At 55.8% G+C, this 16,619-nt stretch overlaps 5 protein-coding genes across 5 annotated transcripts; 3 read left to right on the top strand and 2 right to left on the bottom strand.

Annotated features, from left to right (window-relative positions):
• Nucleotides 1-4,773: 4,773 nt before the first annotated feature.
• Nucleotides 4,774-8,370, top strand: SPBR_00091 (uncharacterized protein; the record flags this gene model as incomplete). The annotated part of the gene is made up of 2 exons (XM_040758411.1): nt 4,774-4,810; nt 6,017-8,370. 2 exons carry the CDS (start codon nt 4,774-4,776, stop codon nt 8,368-8,370), a joined length of 2,391 nt encoding a protein of 796 aa, XP_040618911.1.
• Nucleotides 8,371-9,878: 1,508 nt separating this feature from the next.
• Nucleotides 9,879-10,278, bottom strand: SPBR_01114 (uncharacterized protein; the record flags this gene model as incomplete). The annotated part of the gene is made up of 2 exons (XM_040759432.1): nt 9,879-10,164; nt 10,232-10,278. 2 exons carry the CDS (start codon nt 10,276-10,278, stop codon nt 9,879-9,881), a joined length of 333 nt encoding a protein of 110 aa, XP_040618910.1.
• Nucleotides 10,279-10,605: 327 nt separating this feature from the next.
• Nucleotides 10,606-13,473, top strand: SPBR_00168 (elongator complex protein 2; the record flags this gene model as incomplete). The annotated part of the gene is made up of 1 exon (XM_040758488.1): nt 10,606-13,473. One exon carries the CDS (start codon nt 10,606-10,608, stop codon nt 13,471-13,473), a length of 2,868 nt encoding a protein of 955 aa, XP_040618909.1.
• A 511-nt stretch (nt 13,474-13,984) lies between these two features.
• On the bottom strand, nt 13,985-14,453 carry SPBR_01094 (uncharacterized protein; the record flags this gene model as incomplete). Its single annotated transcript, XM_040759412.1, has 2 exons — nt 13,985-14,232; nt 14,348-14,453. The coding sequence occupies 2 exons, from the start codon at nt 14,451-14,453 to the stop codon at nt 13,985-13,987; spliced, it is 354 nt and encodes a 117-aa protein (XP_040618908.1).
• Nucleotides 14,454-15,340: 887 nt separating this feature from the next.
• Nucleotides 15,341-15,969, top strand: SPBR_01025 (uncharacterized protein; the record flags this gene model as incomplete). Its single annotated transcript, XM_040759344.1, has 2 exons — nt 15,341-15,424; nt 15,529-15,969. The coding sequence occupies 2 exons, from the start codon at nt 15,341-15,343 to the stop codon at nt 15,967-15,969; spliced, it is 525 nt and encodes a 174-aa protein (XP_040618907.1).
• Nucleotides 15,970-16,619: the final 650 nt, after the last annotated feature.

Genomic DNA, 16,619 nt, shown 5'->3' with positions numbered 1-16,619 from the left:
TGAGCACTGCCTAGCAAAACACAACCATTGCCAATTACAACGACGGGGATAGGTGGCAACGGTAGGGGGGAGGGGGGGGATGGGGGGGTTGAGACTGCTCCGTTTGGACTCGATGCTACCATGATTTGCCTTTGCTCCGTAAAAGGTAAAACGTCAACCGCAAAACACAAAACGTAGACTGCTCTTTCGCCTCCGTCATCACCAGAGCCACTGGCCACTGTGGACTGCAGGTGGCTTCTGTCACTTCTCATGTCCAGCATGCAGCACCTCAATGGAATGATACGACTGGTTCATCAGATGCACGGGTACGGATGGTAAGGTGACATGACTGCTCCCCTGTATCGCTTGCCGTCGTATTGTCGAGCTGCGAGGACATTATTTTATGAGAATCGGCATGCTGTCGTATCTGTGCTGTAATTACGGAGTACACCAAAATACAACGCCGCGCCGACTGTTGCCGTGAAGTGGACACAGGGAGCAGAGCGATGGGAACGATAAAACAGACAAACAGACAAAACAGACAAAACAGCGAGGCTGTGGTTCGAGGGATGGAGGCTGGCGAACGATGGCTGCCTGGGGTCGACGACAGGTTTCATGTTGCCGTCACAATACCATGACGCTTGACAAGAATGACAGCAGGCAAATGGTATTCCGTCTTACCGGCTCGACTTCTAGCGTAAATAGCGAATAAGCCACGCCAAAGTCCAGCCATGCCCGAATTGTCCAGGAGCGTCGCAAGCCTGAGACGTCCGCGGAAGTCGACCGGACAGCCGTCGATCAGTCGGGGGGTAGGAGGAGAACGAAGGAGAAAAAAGGGTAAGAGGGTAAAACGAATGAACGCCGGGAAGATCCCGATATACGAAAAACGAAAGACGAAATACACGCTCGCAAAGATGCAGAAACAGGCTGCAGAAACTTGCGGTGACGAGACGAGGCGGTCAAGGATGTCGTCGAAACTTGTAGCCAACTCCTCTCACGTGCATTCAAGGCACGGCTGGAGATGAAGGTGCTGCATGGAGATGCACCTTTCTGTCGTCCTCTTGACTGTTTTTGAAAAATAAAATAAAAAAGGGACAGATATGAAGCAGAATGGGACAACGGAAATGAAAGCCAGTCAAGATTGCCTCGCGTTGTCTCATCTTATCCTTCCTTTTGGCTTTCCTCGTCTCCGGCAAACAAAAACACGCAGCAAGAGCTGCATGACGACAATACTCGACTCGAGAGCTAAAAGGAAGGAGAGAGATCAGCGAAAAGAAAGGGCTGAGCTTCGAGGGGTGTATGCAGCACAGGGATTGTAGTGCCTTTGAGGCCTAGGCCATTTGTGAATTCTGGGGGTCAGACGGCCAGCCGTTGAGAGGTGAGATCGGAGACCAGGCCAGCAGACGGGACCGAAGGGCTGTAGAGGTACCCGAGGCGGCGGTTGCTCCACTTCATTGTTCTGTCGTTTCTTTCTTTCTTTTTTGTGTCTTTTTCTTTTTTTCTTTTTTTCTTTGTCGTTTTCTTTTTTTTGTGTCTCTTTTTTCTCCCTGCTCAGGAGGTGGCGGGTGTTGTTTCGAAGGAAAAGTCATTGACAAGACCGTCGTACAAAAAAAAAGTCTCAGCGCGGCACTGTCCTACTTCATCTACGTCAAGCGAAGTGCCAACGACTTCACGCAATACAAGATTGACAGCGCATCGATGTGAAGGGAACACAAGAAGGCAACACACGGCACAGTTAATTTATGTAAGGCTGGTGTTGCATTATTGGTATATTGTTTTTGATTTTTTTTTTTTTAAAAAAAAGCAAGATAAGAAAAGGAAAATAAGAAAATAAGAAAATGCGAATTCAAAAACTTAAAATTATAATTAAGGTATAAACACAACATCATGGATCGCTCTTTATGTGAGATTATAAGACCAACTTCAAGACTTCAAAAACACAAATACTAGCCATTTTGCCAAGCCAAATAAAACATGTCTCTCCTTTTATTCAACGTATTCTTCGCTGGCAATGCCAATATCAACCAATGCGTATTTGACGAGTTGCATTTCCATGCCACCTTTGTCTTGACGTTCCCCTGCTACTTGTCCCCTCCTCGCCCTCAATGATCCTCACCAGTGATCATCCGCTAGCGCTCGGTCAGACAGGGGCCATGGACCTTGGACAGGAACCAGCGAGCGGTCTGTGATCTGTGGGCGAGCGTCGTTTTCGTTCTTTTTTTTTTTTTTTTTTTTTTGTTGCCTTTCGGCTTCTTTCGACTTCCACCTGTGAGATGCCCACTCGCCAGGGGATGCTTTTCTTTGCCAGGCACAATCGACGCCAGCATCCACTCCACCGCCCGGCAGGCACAACGGCGACGTGCTGATCGGCTCCGTGTTTGTCGTCATTTTGCGCAGGTGTCCATTTCGACGCGTTTGTACATGTATGTTCATGTATGTTCATGCATCTCACTCTGTCTGTGCGTTTTCTATCAGAACAACGTCAATCGCTACGGGCGTATTCGGGCACCGCATTCCTTCAATCGCCGACAACCGACCAGTTCTGTCACAATGGAGGAAGTGATACGAGTCGTTCTTGGTCGACTAATTACAGCGGCGACCTCGTTTGATTTGTTTTTGTCGTTTTGTTCCTTTTTAGCTGTCATATTTCTCGTCATAGTTCTCGTCATAGTTCTCGTCATAGTTTGCTCTCCATGATTTGTCTTTTGTTTTATTTTCTGTTTTGCTGTCCTCTTCTCCTTGACGCCCCACCATGTGTCGGCATTTGCCGCATGTTGGGGCGGTTTCCTTTTTATTTTATTTTATTTTACTTTGTTTTTTTGTTCCTTTTCGAACGTCTTGGCGGCAGGCCGTATTTCTCCGCGGTTTATTTTCCTCGTCTCTTTTCTCTTCTGCGCTGCAAGCCCCATCCATGTAATCTTGTACAGTGGGTCTTGGGATCGAGGACGACAGAACGACTTCTGCGCACGTTTCCTCGGCCATGAACCCAAAGCAGGTCTCCAGGAGGATTGGACAGCTGTACAGAGGAGTTGCAATGCGCGCAGTTGGAATCCCAGGCGCAAGGTTGTGTTTTGTGTTTCTGTTTGTTTCTGTTCGCCTCTGCTACTCTTTTTGACACGGTTTTCATCGCGTCCACTGTCTGACTTTCGTTGCCTGTCCGCACGTCTGTTGCCTTTCCCTTTTTCCACTCTCTTTACCAGAAATCGCATCACCGGCTATGCAACTGCAAGCGTGCCATATCTTCTTCCACTGCCACCTCCACGACTGCACGGTGGCCCCACGAATGGACTCCATCCAGGGGTACGACGTACTTTGCAGGTCCAGGCAGCTGAGAGCAACCCCTGTCTTAGATTCTCTTGGAGGTTTTTGAAATCCTTCCCGATGCACCCCCCCTGTCTCTGTATTATTTCTCTGTACTTTCGAGGGGCTTCTTTCTTTTTTTCATTCATCTTTTCTTTGCCTTCCAAGTTGGGTTTTTTCTTCTTATTTCTGGTCTTGTTTTCTTTCTTTCATGTTTCTTTGCCTTCCAAGTTGGGTCTTTTCTTATTTGTGGTCTTGTTTTCTTTTCTTTTGTCGTCCTAGGATTGGAACTGTCTGCATTCCTGACCGGCGTGGCTAGTGCGATGGCCGTGAGGGGCCTATGAAAGGGAAAGCAGCGAAAATGTGAAAATCAGAGGCCGCAACACAGGGCATCGCTCGAAATCGACAGAGAAACACGCCGTGACCATCCTAGAAGTGGAAACAGTCGTGTGTCTTGGCGGGCAAGAAGGCACATAATTATTTTGATTAGTTGGTGTTTTTACTTTTTTTTTTTTTTAAGAAATTTTATTTCCGTCCTGTATTCGTTTTTTCTCGCCTCTCTGCCCCTGTTATCTGTCACATCTCTCTTTCTCTCACAAGTCCAGCTCCCGCGGCAATATCACAGGTTGCGCCTGCTCCAGAATGTCTCACATAGTCTGCACCTTAAGATGAGCAGTCGGGGGAGAAGCCGAGTTTTGTACCGGTACCAGTCGCGGCGAAATACGAAATAGCTTGTAGCTTGTAGATTGTAGTCTGTCACTTAGGTGTGCACGGATACCTCCGAGATTGACCGAACTGGCCGTCTGTGTCTGTCAACTCCCAAATACGTCGTCCAGCTGTGGCACCGCACTACACTCTATTACAGTATATTACACGATTGGCCTCCGCTGGCGCGTTTCTTTGAATCGGCGGCACTATCGAAACGGGACCACTGTTTTCCGTTCTCCGTACTCCACAAGTGCCACCCTGCCACCTGCTAAGTTTAGTACAGTCGTTATAGTACGAAGTCGTTATTTAGTACAGTCGTTATTTAGTACAGTCGTTATTTAGTACAGTCGTCTGCGTATTTATCTACTTCTCTCAACCCTTCGTGCCAGCCAGGTTGGGCTGATGCTGCGAAGGGCAAGGAGCGGCAGGGCCAGAACAATGCATCAGAGGCAAGAAAGGGACAACGAGGGGCGTAAAACCACACACCACACCTCACAACCGCTTTGCCCGTTTACCACCTCTTTTACCGCGAAACCACGCAGGCACTCTTCTGCTGTATCTGGTCGTAGCGCGGACCGTCGTTTGGTAGCTTTGTCTGGGTCGCTGTGTGGAAGAGGGCGTGCGGATACAGCGTCGTTTCGTGGCCTTGTGGACTGGTAGAGAGGTGGAGAGGTGGAGAGGTGGAGAGATGGACGGGGCTGACTAGATGCCAGTATTTGAGTTTATTTCCACGACTTGGTTTCTTTTCCTCGCAATGCCCCCGCAACGTTACAGAATCGCTCGCAGATGATGCGTCTCTGCTGCTTTCTTCTTCGGCTCGAGGGTGAGAAGATGACGAGATGACGAGAGCGAGGAACAGCACGAGGAACAGCACGAGGGCGTCTGCTCTGGAAACGTGCACCTGACAGCAGACAACGGACAACGGACAACGGACAGCGCGAACGCCGACGCCTGCGCAGACGCCCTCACGCCCCTTCTGCCCTCTCTGCCGATTCAGTCGACGCCTGCTTCGTAGTGAACCAAGATTGCTGGTGGAGAGAAACGGCAAGTTCCTCGGCCGTTCCCAGGCCATTGGTTCTCGCACGATCCACAGTGCCGTAGAGGAAGCAGTGGGAATGTTTGGTACTTGTATGTCGATGTCGTAGTCTGGATGTATGAAGAGTAGGCGCATGTCGTAGGCAGCATGTAGTATGGAGCACACCCCCCCCCCCCCTACCCTTGCCTGCTTCGAGTCCACCCCCAGCCCTCACGCCTCCCCCACCGCTTACCACACCCTCTTCGTCCCCTCTATTTCTCGCTCTCTCTTCTTTTCGTCTACTGTATGAAAGCAGTAACTACGGAGATCACAGTTGAGCTCCCTACCCAATCCTGGTGGACATAGCCTTAACGCCGTAGCAGCCCCTGCCCAGGTGTCGATACGGTCCAGGAAGGCAAAAGGAGACAAAAGAAAAAAAGAAAAGAAACACAAGGTTTGGCCTAGACTGGGATCGACTCCCGGGGCCACGCCGTCTGCCGTCGACCGTCTGTCGTCCATCGTCCATTGTCGCCGGTCGACCACCCACCGCCAAGGCTCGTCCATCGTCATTTGTTCTGTTGTTCTTTTTTCTGCCTCCCCAACCGCCAGCTGTTTTCTGGTTTTCCAGTCTGTCTCGACCTCCTCGTCTGTTTTTTTTTTTTTTTTTTTCTTCTTTCTTTTTTTCTTTTTCTTTTTATTGTTTCTTTTCCCTTCTGCATATCCTCCCCACCAAACGACACGCCCTCCAGCCACGACCCAGACAACATTATGCTGTGCTCACCTTTGACAACGTCCATGGACCATCCTTGCCCGTCTTGCCATTCCCATGCCTCCTAGCTGTCGTGTATATGACTATATGACTCTTGTCCTGTGTTCTACACATATATCATACTTGGGCCCCGTCCCGTCCCTCTCGGCTGATCGACTTGTTCGTTTCGAACCGACTCTCTTTCACTCGTCGACCTCTTCAAGCCTCAACTCACGACAGCAAACTGTTTTTGCATCAACCAACAGACTCAGCTCTCTTCTCTTCCCCTCTCATCGTCACTTTGCGTCTGCATCGTGCCTCTCTGCCCACTGCCCCCGTCCATCCACTGGATCCCCCAATTTCTTCTCACCAACAACACGGCCTCGCCGCTGTCCGCTCGGTCACTCTGCCGAGCACCAACACCGGCAAACTGGCTCTCGCCGCACAGCCGCCCGTCCCGCCGCACTGGGCTCGCTGGTCCCAGCCGGCACCGCCGTCGCAGTATCATCACCAGCACCAGAACAGCCACCCCCAGTACATGCTCCTGGATACGCAGCCTGTCATGTCGTACGACACTCGCACAACGGCTGCCCAGCATCAGCATCAGCATCAGCAGCAGCATCAGCAGCATCAGCACCAGCACCACCAGCACCAGCACCACCAGCATCACCAACACCAAGACCAACGCCACCACCTGATGAACGCCGTCTATGGAGGAGCCGCTGTGTCTGTGGCTAGCCTGGCTGCCGTGCCAGCGCTCTCCATGGCCTCTTTGACGGGCGCAGAGTCGACGCAGCCAACATCACCACAGCAGCAACAGCAACAGCAGCAGCAACCACAATCACTGCAGATGCCCATGGCCACCTCACCGTACCAACATCAGCCGCTGCCGCCCGCCGCGGCTGTCTCGCCACGTCGACGCGCGGGTGCAAGCTCGCGGCGCAGCAGCAGTGTCGCTACCATCACGGCCGTTTCACCACACCTTGCGGGCGTTGGCAGCCGCGGACGCGTGACCACCCTCAACTCGCCGTGCAGTCCGACGGCAGCGACGATGACGACGACGACGACGACAACGACACCGACAACGACAGAGTCAGCCACGACCACGGCCACGACCACGACAGGCCCGGCCGCTGCTCTGGACACGTCGTTCCGGCCCACGTTTTCGACGCAGGTTGATCTGTTGATGCGGACGATCCAGTCCAAGGCCGACGTGGCTGGCGAGGCCGAGCCGCCGCAGGGCGGTCCGCTGCCTGTCCAGGCACAGGCACAACAAATCAATGCCTTTTCCGGGTATGGCTCGCCGTCACAGCAGCAGCAGCAGCAGTATGGCAAACACCGGCACAGCGCCTCGACCAGTCCGCATCCGACGGGCGCGCACGAGGCCGGACAGGAGGATCGTCTTTCGAGAAGCAGCAACCACTACTTCAACGACAGCAACAACAACAGCAACGACGACGTCGTGCCCGTCAAGAAGCCGTACCCCTGCACGCTGCCCGGCTGCAGCATGACCTTTTGGCAGAAGACGCACCTCGACATCCACCGCCGGTCGCACACGGGCGAAAAGCCCTACGTCTGCAGCTACGCCGGCTGCGGCGCCCACTTCTCGCAGCTCGGCAACCTGCGCACGCACGAGCGCCGCCACACGGGCGAGCGGCCGTTCTGCTGCGAAAAGTGCGGCAAGTACTTTGCCCAGCGCGGCAACCTCAAGGCGCACTACAAGACGCACCTGCGCCTGCAGCCGTACGACTGCCGCCTCGAGGGCTGCACCAAGCGCTTCACGCAGCTCGGCAACATGAAGGCGCACCAGAACAAGTACCACGCCGGCGCCCTGCAGGCCCTGACGGCCAAGTTTGCCGCCGCCGCCGCCGGCGATGCCGCCGTCGAGGCGTCCATCACCGAGGACGAGCGCGAGCTGTTTGGCTACTTTGCGGGGCTCTACAAGAACAGCAACAAGGGCATCAAGGGCCGCGGCAAGCACCGCCGCGTGCGGCCTGTGCAGGCGGTGCAGGCTGGGCAGACTCGCGGCGGCAGCCTGCGTCGGTCGCCCGGCAGCGACGGCAGCAACCACGGCGAAGGCGGCGAGGACGACGACGACGAGGGCGGCGACGACGAGCCGCGGATGACGCAGAGTCAGCAGCAGCAGCAGCAGCAGCAGCAGCAGCAGAGCCTGGCCCCGCCCGTCGTCAGCGGCAGCTACAGCATGAGCAGCATGGTGGTGCCCACGGCGCCCACCAACCATCATCTCCAGCACCACCAGCATCACCAGTCGCAGCCGACCTACCACCAGCAGCACCAGCACCAGCACCAGTCTGCCTATGCCATGTACCACCAACAACAGCCTCTCCCGCCGCCGGCAAAGACCAATCTCTACCAGCCGCACCCGCACCACATCCCGACGCTTCCTCCGTCTCTGACGCCCTCTCTGACGCCCTCTCTGCCGCCGCCGCAGGCCTACGGTGTGCACCACGCCCAGCAGCATCAACAGCAGCAGCACCACCACCTGCAGAATGCACACCAGCCGGGCGGTCCTGGCGCGCCGGGCACCAACACCGGTCCGCCGCCGCCGGGCAGCCACCATCCATCGGATATGCGTTTCCTTGACAATGGCGTGTACTAGTGGACGTGGACGATGAATGTTTTACGGCCTATTATGGATTTGAAAGACGAAGCTTAAATTTGTTTTGTTGTTTTGGTTGTTTGCGCTGCGTTGAATTGTTTTGTTTTTCGCTTTGTTTGCTATACTGTTTGTTATACTGTTTGTTATACTGTTCACTTTGTGTGTGCGATTGTACAATGAGCCTATTTGTTTGTTGTGACTTGTTTGATTTTTGTCATCTTTTATTTGAATTCCTTGTTGATATCTCTGTTTGGCACACTTTCACTTTGTATATTGCATATAAAAACATCAGAGCGACAGACTATTTGAATGGTCTACTTGGAAGGACACAGCAATATGGACGTCCTGCAAGGAAAAGAGGAAGAGGTCGCAAAGTGCAAGGTGTAAGGCTGGATGTGGCCTTGAACTGGCTTGGGATCGGACGAGAGGCGGAGAATTGGAGTCGGCGGAGCGAGCGTTGCATTCTTTTTCTCTTCTTCGACTTGTTTCTTTTATCCATTGTTGTTAACTATTGATACTCATTGACGCGCACATTCATGATTTGCTCAACCTTTCCACTCAAAGCGTATTGTTTTGGTCGTGAGTTGACTTTCAAAGAAGGGACAGTAGGGGAGACGGGCGTCGTTGTAGCATAGTCGGCCTGTAGAGTCGTCTAGTATAGTCGTTTAGCTATCGTCCTTTGAAAAAGTGCGGCAATGATAACAATTCGAAAGAACAGCCAGTCGGAGGTGATCAAGTGCTCGCTGCAGCGACCTGCAGACGCCACAAAATTTCGTCGCATCGAGGGTCGTCAAAGCAGCGGTGTGCTCTGTCAGCTGAAATGCATTTAAAAGTGCCTTTGATGACATGCATGAGATCGACAACGGAATACAAACGCAACACTCAATCAATTGGAGATGAGGTCCGAGCAGAATCCAGACAGTCATCTCAGAAGTGTGCTTGTTGCACATCATAATGTTTCATGCAATGGTGTCCCGCCCATCTCGATGCGTCTGGATTCTTCACCGGTTTCTGTACTGCTGTCTCGCCGTTTCACCTGGAGTATGCCGTCCTCTTCCACAATTTCCTCCCACGCCCAAATCCGCGGTCCACCAATGCTCCAACAATCTGCGATCCACCTCCCATGGACGGCCATTCGATTCTCTTTCCCGTCCCCAAACCGCGACCTCCGCAACGCAGGAGAGGGACGGAAGACGACTCCCAAGGTCCAGATATAGACAAGAGACAGGTAGCTGCGGAGACAAAATGTTGTAGCCATCTTTGCTCTGGCTATACAACTGGCGTAAGAACATATCGACCTCACAGCAACACAGTATGTCCAGGCTGTGCGTGGCTGTTTTGTCCATAGACCACAAATGAGCGTTTTGCTCAGTGGGCAGTGTCCGTCGGTGACAGGAATGTTGCCCTGCCCCTGCTACCATTGGTCGTCGCGGCGCGTGTGGCATTGTACACTGTCCATTGTGCGGCGTTGATTGTTGGTATCTGTCTTTGTAAGACACTCGATCCGCTTAGCCACCGTGCAACGTGGACACAAACAGAATGTTGTCGCCGCGCTGGACCTCGTAGGCTTCCTCGCCCTCCAGTTCCCAGTCGGCATCATTGATGAGCACCAAGATGCCCGGCCGCAGGTGGTCTGCCTCGAGAACAAACAGGTCCTTGCGGCCGTCCGACATGGCCGTCGCGCAGAGGTGCGAGATGAGGAAGCCGACCGTGGCGGGCTGGCCCTGGGTGTCAAGTACGGGCAGCTGCACGTCGAGCCGCTTCTGGTCGGCGAACAACATTTCAAGGCCGCCTCTGCTTGTGGTTAGAGAATGGTGTACAGACATGGAGAGGGAGGAGGGGAAGGGTGGGGGGGGCTCACGAGAACTCGACGACAATGGGAATCGTTTCGCCGGTAGGGACCGACATTATGAGAGAGTGTATGATTGGATGCAAGAGGAGGATGCTGACTTGAGCCTTGGATGAACGTTGAACCAACTTTGGAGGTTGAGGTTGACTTTTAGGCTGTGGGGCACTGTTCGCTGCTGATGCTGGATGGCACCTGCTGTCACAAATAGCTGCAAGGCGCTTGAGCTCCAGCCAATCAGATCACAGGCCTTGTTCACTTTTTCAGCGTCACTCATCGACCCATCGCTCTTTCCCCAACAAGGCTGTAAAGCAGTACTCTCGACGCTCCTTTAATCCACATACATTTCTTTTCATATTTTACATTGTCCATATCTCATACCCCCCCCCATGGCCGTCCACACGGCCTATTTGGCTGCTGGGGCCAACCGGCAGACGGCCGCCGCCGACTGGGGCGCCGACGGCACGCTGTGCTACGGTGCAGGCGTGAACCTGGCCGTGTGGCGGCCGGCCGATGCCAACGGCGTGGCCCATTTGCTTGGAGGACACGGCAGCGAGATCAAGGCAGTGCAGTACTTGGCGGTGGACAGCGAAGACGGCCGGTCCTACTTTGTCAGCGGCGGCGACGACAAGGCGCTGAAGCTGTGGGCCGTGCCGTCCGACACGACCAGACGAGGCGCGCCACCACAGTGTGTGCAGACGATTGAAGACGCTCACGCGGCGCCAATGAACTGCATTGCGGCTGCCAAGGCAGGGCAACCGACGGAGCGTGGCCGGCAGATTTTTGCCACGGGCGGCGCCGACTACAAGATCAAGATCTGGGCGCTGGAGCGGAGGACAGGCGGCGGCGGCGACGCCAGCAGCGGGCCGCCTTTACAAATTGTTCTCCTGCAGACGATCCAGACGGCGCCGCGGTACTTTCCCCTGTGTCTGGCTCTGGTGGCACTGACGGACGGCACCGGAGCGGGAGCGAGAGCGGGAGCCGGAGGGTCGCAGTCGTGGCTGCTCGCTGCCGCTGGCACCAACAACCGCATTCAGATCTTTGGCGGCTCCGAGACGGCGACGAGCATGAGAACGAGCACGAGCACGAGCACAACGGCCAGCACAGAATCTGGCGTCGCCTTCGCACTGCAAGCCAGCCTCACTGGCCACGAGGGCTGGGTCCGGTCGCTGGACTTTGGCTGGGAGGGCGTGTCGTTTGCATCGGACCTGCTGCTGGCGTCGGCCAGCCAGGACAAGTATGTGCGGCTGTGGCGCATCCACAAGGGCGCAGTCGCGCCACCACCGACGGCCTCGGCCACGGCGGCCGCCGCAGCGGTGGGCGACGAGGCGCCGACCGCCGGTGTCCCAGTGCACGGCAAGGGCGGCAGCAGCAACGCACCATCCAACAAGGCACACCGGGTGCGAGCCGGTGGTGACGACGACGGCGACGAGTACTCGGTGACATTTGAGGCGCTCTTGTTGGGGCATGAGGACTGGATCTACAGTGCGCGGTGGACAGCATCGGGCGGCAGCGAGGACAGCAAGGACAGCAACTCACTGCGCCTGCTGACGGCCTCAGCAGACAACTCGCTTGCAGTGTGGGAGGCCGACGCGGCGTCGGGCATCTGGGTCACGACAGCACGGCTGGGTGAGCTGAGCAAGGAAAAGGGCGCCACGACGGCGACAGGCAGTGTGGGCGGCTTCTGGGCGGGACTGTGGTCGCCGGATGGGACAGAGGTGGTGACGCTGTGCCGGACAGGGAGCTGGCGCCGGTGGACTCTTGCCACCACGTCTCGCGCGGCCGGCGACGGCAAAGGCGAGGCGCCGGCCGAGGACAAAAAAGACGAGGACAAGAAAGACGAGGACGCACGATGGATCCAGGCCGTCGGCGCGGCCGGCCACGTGGCGCCCGTGACGGGCGTGGCATGGTCGCGCGACGGTGCCTACCTGCTGTCGACGAGCGGCGACCAGACGACGCGGCTGCACGCCGCGTGGACGAAGCCGTCGCCGTCGCTGTCCGCCTCGTCCCTCGGCTCCTGGCACGAAATGGCCCGCCCACAGATTCACGGCTACGACCTCAACTGCATCGACAGCCTGGGCGCCTCGCAGTTTGTGTCGGGCGCCGACGAGAAGCTGATGCGCGTGTTCCACGAGCCCAAGACGGTGGCGCGGCTGTTGGCGCGGCTGACGGGGCGGTCGGGTGGTGACGGCGAGACGGGTGTGGACGCGCTGCCCGACGCCGCCAACATGCCCGTGCTCGGCCTGTCCAACAAGGCCGTGGATGAGGACGTGGTGGTCGACAGCGAGGCACGTGCCGAAGACGCGAACGCTACTACCGGCGACGCCGCCGCTGGCGACGGCCCACCCCCCGAGGATGTTCTGGCGCGCAACACGCTCTGGCCCGAGACCGAGAAGCTGTACGGCCACGGCTACGAGATCAGCTGCCTGGCCGTCAGCCACGACGGCCGGCTGGTGGCCAGTGCGTGCCGCGCCAGCTCGCTCAACCACGCCGTTGTGCGCCTGTTTGAGACGGCGCCGCGGTGGACCGAAGTGCGGCCGCCGCTGGCCACGCACACGCTGACGGTGACGCGGCTGCGGTTCAGTGCCGACGACCGGTACCTGCTGAGTGTGGGTCGCGACCGGCAGTGGGCCGTTTTCGAGAGGCTGCCGTCGGCGGCGGGAGGGGACGAAAACAACGACGAGCAAAACGAAAAGGGCGCCACCCACACCCCCGCCTACGCCCTTCTCCAGAACAACAGCAAGGCGCACACGCGCATGGTTCTCGACTGCGCATGGGCCCCGCCCGCTCCCTCCACCTCCAACGCCGCCGGCCACGGCGTCTTTGCCACGGCCGGCCGCGACAAAAATGTCAAAGTGTGGGCCTCCAGCGACGGCGAGACGGGCCGGTCCTTGTCCTTTGCCCTCGCCACGACGATCCCACAGGAACACCCCGTCACGGCAGTTGATTTTCTGTGGCGGCCGACCACGACCACAACCGCAACCTCGTCGACGCCCACATTGGCATTGGCCGTCGGCACGGAAGCTGGTCGCCTCTCCATTGTGTCGCTGGACGCGCACACGCTGGCTGTGACGGCGGCCGTGGCGCTCGATGCCAGCCTGTGCCTGCCCCGGGCGGTCTTGCAGCTGGCCTGGCGGCCGCCGACGACCACCAGCTCAATTGATACCGGAAGTGAAACCAACGCCGAAACCGGTGCCGACCTGGCGGTTGCTGGCGAGGATGCATCCCTGCGTGTGTATCATATAGCCGGGGTCTAGCCTGCTGCCTTCTCGTTCTTTGCATTGGGTCATTTTTATACAACAGGCGTCACGGACATGGACACATTGGCAAAAGCAAACAATAGAGGGCATCAAAAGATAATGGAAAAGTCTATATTGTGTGAGCATTATTGATTAAGGTTGTATGTATGTGTGCGTGTGGGTACAGTGAGTACAATGAGTACAATGAGGGCGTCGCCCGTCCTATCCAATGCCGTCCGCTTCCTCGCTCCTAGAACGTAAAACGTCTGTGATTATAGAGTCTTTGTACGCCGTATGCTGTTGTATGTTGCGCGTTGCTTGTTGCTTGTTGCTTGTTTGCTTGTGTTTCCCAGTAGCCAAATGCGCGGCCAACCCGTCCCGTAATGTCGTCCCCTCCAAACGCCGTAATACAACGAAAAGTAAAAAAAAAGAAAGAAATATGAAGTGCTTGATCAGAGGAACAAGCCCATCGGTGCCGGCTGTCACCACCGACTGCTATCACCGATTGCTGTCACCGTCTACCTCCCGCCTACAGCTCCCGCACGACCGTCGCAGCGGCGTCGGCGAGGCTCTCGACAGCCGTGGTAGCTTGCACGGCAGCCGTGGTGCCGGCCTTTTCTGCCACGGCCACGCCCTGCAGTAGGCTCTGGGCTGCGTCAAACTGGCTGTCACCGTGGGCGTAGAACCAGGCGCGGTTGATCAGGAAGGCGACGTGGTGGGGGAGGTAGAGGAAGATGGCGATGGAGGTCAGGCTCGTGAGGAGGAAGAGGAGGGAGTCTGAAGCGTTAGCAAAGAGCGAACGATGGACACGAACGGGTGCAGATGAACGAGCGCAGCAAGGGCACAAAGAAGCGAGCGGAGCGAGGACAAAAAAAAAGGAGACAAAACGTACAAACAAAGAACTTCTCCATGGGCGTCAGCATGTAGACGCTGTAGGTGACCTCAAACTGGTAGATCTTGAGCTGGACCCATTTGCTGAAGCGCTCGAGGGGCGACATGATGGCGGTGGTGAAGATGGCGAGATATTCGATTATCAAAAAGGGGTCGTCGCGTCAATATGCAAAGATGCACGGGTTCACCCGGACGCAGTCTGAGCAAAGGGCCAGTGCAGAGGCGCGAAGAATGGATTTGATGAGTGGTCGGCGGTAGAGATGGAAGATATACTGTCGGAGCGCAGGCAATGGCAATTCTTGATCGTGGGCGTTGTCGAGAAAAGAGATGAGGTAGAATAGTGTTGATTGCGAAAAAGGGACGAGAATGGCTGCCATTTCCGGATGCCCGGCCACTGGGACGCGCCACAGGGAAACGGGAAACCGCGGCGGTCCATTGGATAGTCAGGGGTCCTGCAGGCGTTGGCCAGTGGCGCGCAGGCCCTGAAACTATCTTTCCCTCTGACTGGCAGCCCCGTTGAAATATTTTCAATTTAGATTTACTGGTCACGTGCCGATCGTCTAAACCCGCCAAACCACCACATACCCTGTCCGTGCTAAGACACACCTGAGGAACACGGGCCATTCAGTATAACGTCGCCGCTGAGCATAGGCACATCACTGCACGACTGTACTCGTCACGGGCTTGTCCTTTGAAACAACTTGAGCTGCCATGCATTGAGCAACAAATCGGAGAAGAGCAATGCCTTGTATATTTGTTTACATTTTCAGCGTACAATACTCGTCTACAGCTTTGTAAAGCTTCTGTACGTCCTCAACCTCCAATGCGCCCTCTCATCTCACTCTCGTGTGGGCGCGCATGCCATTTTGGCATATCTCGACGTTCACAATATACGGCCGCTGCGTGCCAAGCACCATGGCCATGGCGTGCGGCCGCTCCATCGCCCTCGGCGGCCCGGCCCTTTTCTGTCTCGGCATACGCAGCTAAAAAGCAAATGCCGTCGCGGCCCAAGCCACCCCCGGAAGACGAAATCGACGAGATGTTTGTCAAAGGGACCGGGCCCGGTGGTCAAAAGATTGTACGATTTGTACAGTATTTCTCTTTGTAAGGAATTTTTGTGACTGACATATACTGACCGGCGGCTGCGTCCGCGTGTAGAACAAAACAAACTCGGCCGTGCAGCTCCGGCACAAGCCGACGGGCATTGTGGTCAAGTCGCAGGCAACGCGGTCGCGCACGGAGAACCGGGCGATTGCGCGGTCATTGCTCGCCGCGCGGCTGGACGAGCTGGCCAACGGCGCAGAGAGCCGGACAGCAGTCGTGGCGGCCGCGAAGCAGAAGAAGAAGGCCAACGCGACAAAAAAGGCGCGACGCAAGTATCGGAAGCTAGAGGAGGAGGCGGCGAAGGCTGGCGCGGTGGAGGGCGAAGAAGGTGCAGAAGACGAGAGAGCAGCAGTAGAAGAAGGGGAAGAGACGAATGAAACACCGGCAAAGCCAGAGGCAGAGAAAAAGTCTATGAACGGCTCTGCTCGAGATTCGAGCGATGTGGCTACGGATGACGCAAGAAATGTTGAGGGCGATCGCTTACCTAGGTCAAAGGAGAACGCAGGTTCAGACCAGTGACAGGCAACTTGAAACATATGAAAATGTCTACGAATGTACAACATTCCACGTGCAGTCACGAGAGACAAGGAGCTGGACGGCATCAAAAAGAAATAAATAACCGCAAAACTCGAGTCAATGTCAACCGCCCGTCTCAATCATAAAAAAAAGCTAAGGCAATAGGGAAAGCAACCGACAACAACCGCAAGCCTTGTGAGAAACAGAAGGGGGAGAAAACATTGTATAAAAAAAGTGAATTCGTATAATCAACCTCCGCGAGAAAAATGTGTTTTTGGTTTTTAGTTTTGGAATCGTTTGGATCTTGCTCTGCGGTGTTCCTTCCAGCTTGACTTCCAACCGCTGCTCGCCAGTCTTCCTTTGCCCCACCACTGTGTGCCTGACTCCCGCGTCCTACTCCCTCCCTCCCAAAACAAGAGATAAAAGAGAAGAATCAAACTTTGGCCAACGACAACCTAGGTACTCCTGTAAAAAAGCAAACGGGCGCCGGATCTCGGCTGCAACGGCGAAACAAACCCCCGCATAAGCGACACGAGTGTAGAAATCTTGAAGGCTAGTGTAGGTGCAGCCGGGACAACGATGGTCGGGACCGGGTCGGTGGACAGCTGGCCGTCGAGGTCGTCGTTGTAGTAGCGGCGCCAACACAGGCATTC

Source organism: Sporothrix brasiliensis (genome assembly GCF_000820605.1).
Source record: "Sporothrix brasiliensis 5110 chromosome Unknown Cont19, whole genome shotgun sequence".
NCBI lineage: Eukaryota > Fungi > Ascomycota > Sordariomycetes > Ophiostomatales > Ophiostomataceae > Sporothrix > Sporothrix brasiliensis.
This window is presented reverse-complemented; position numbering and strand designations above follow the sequence as displayed.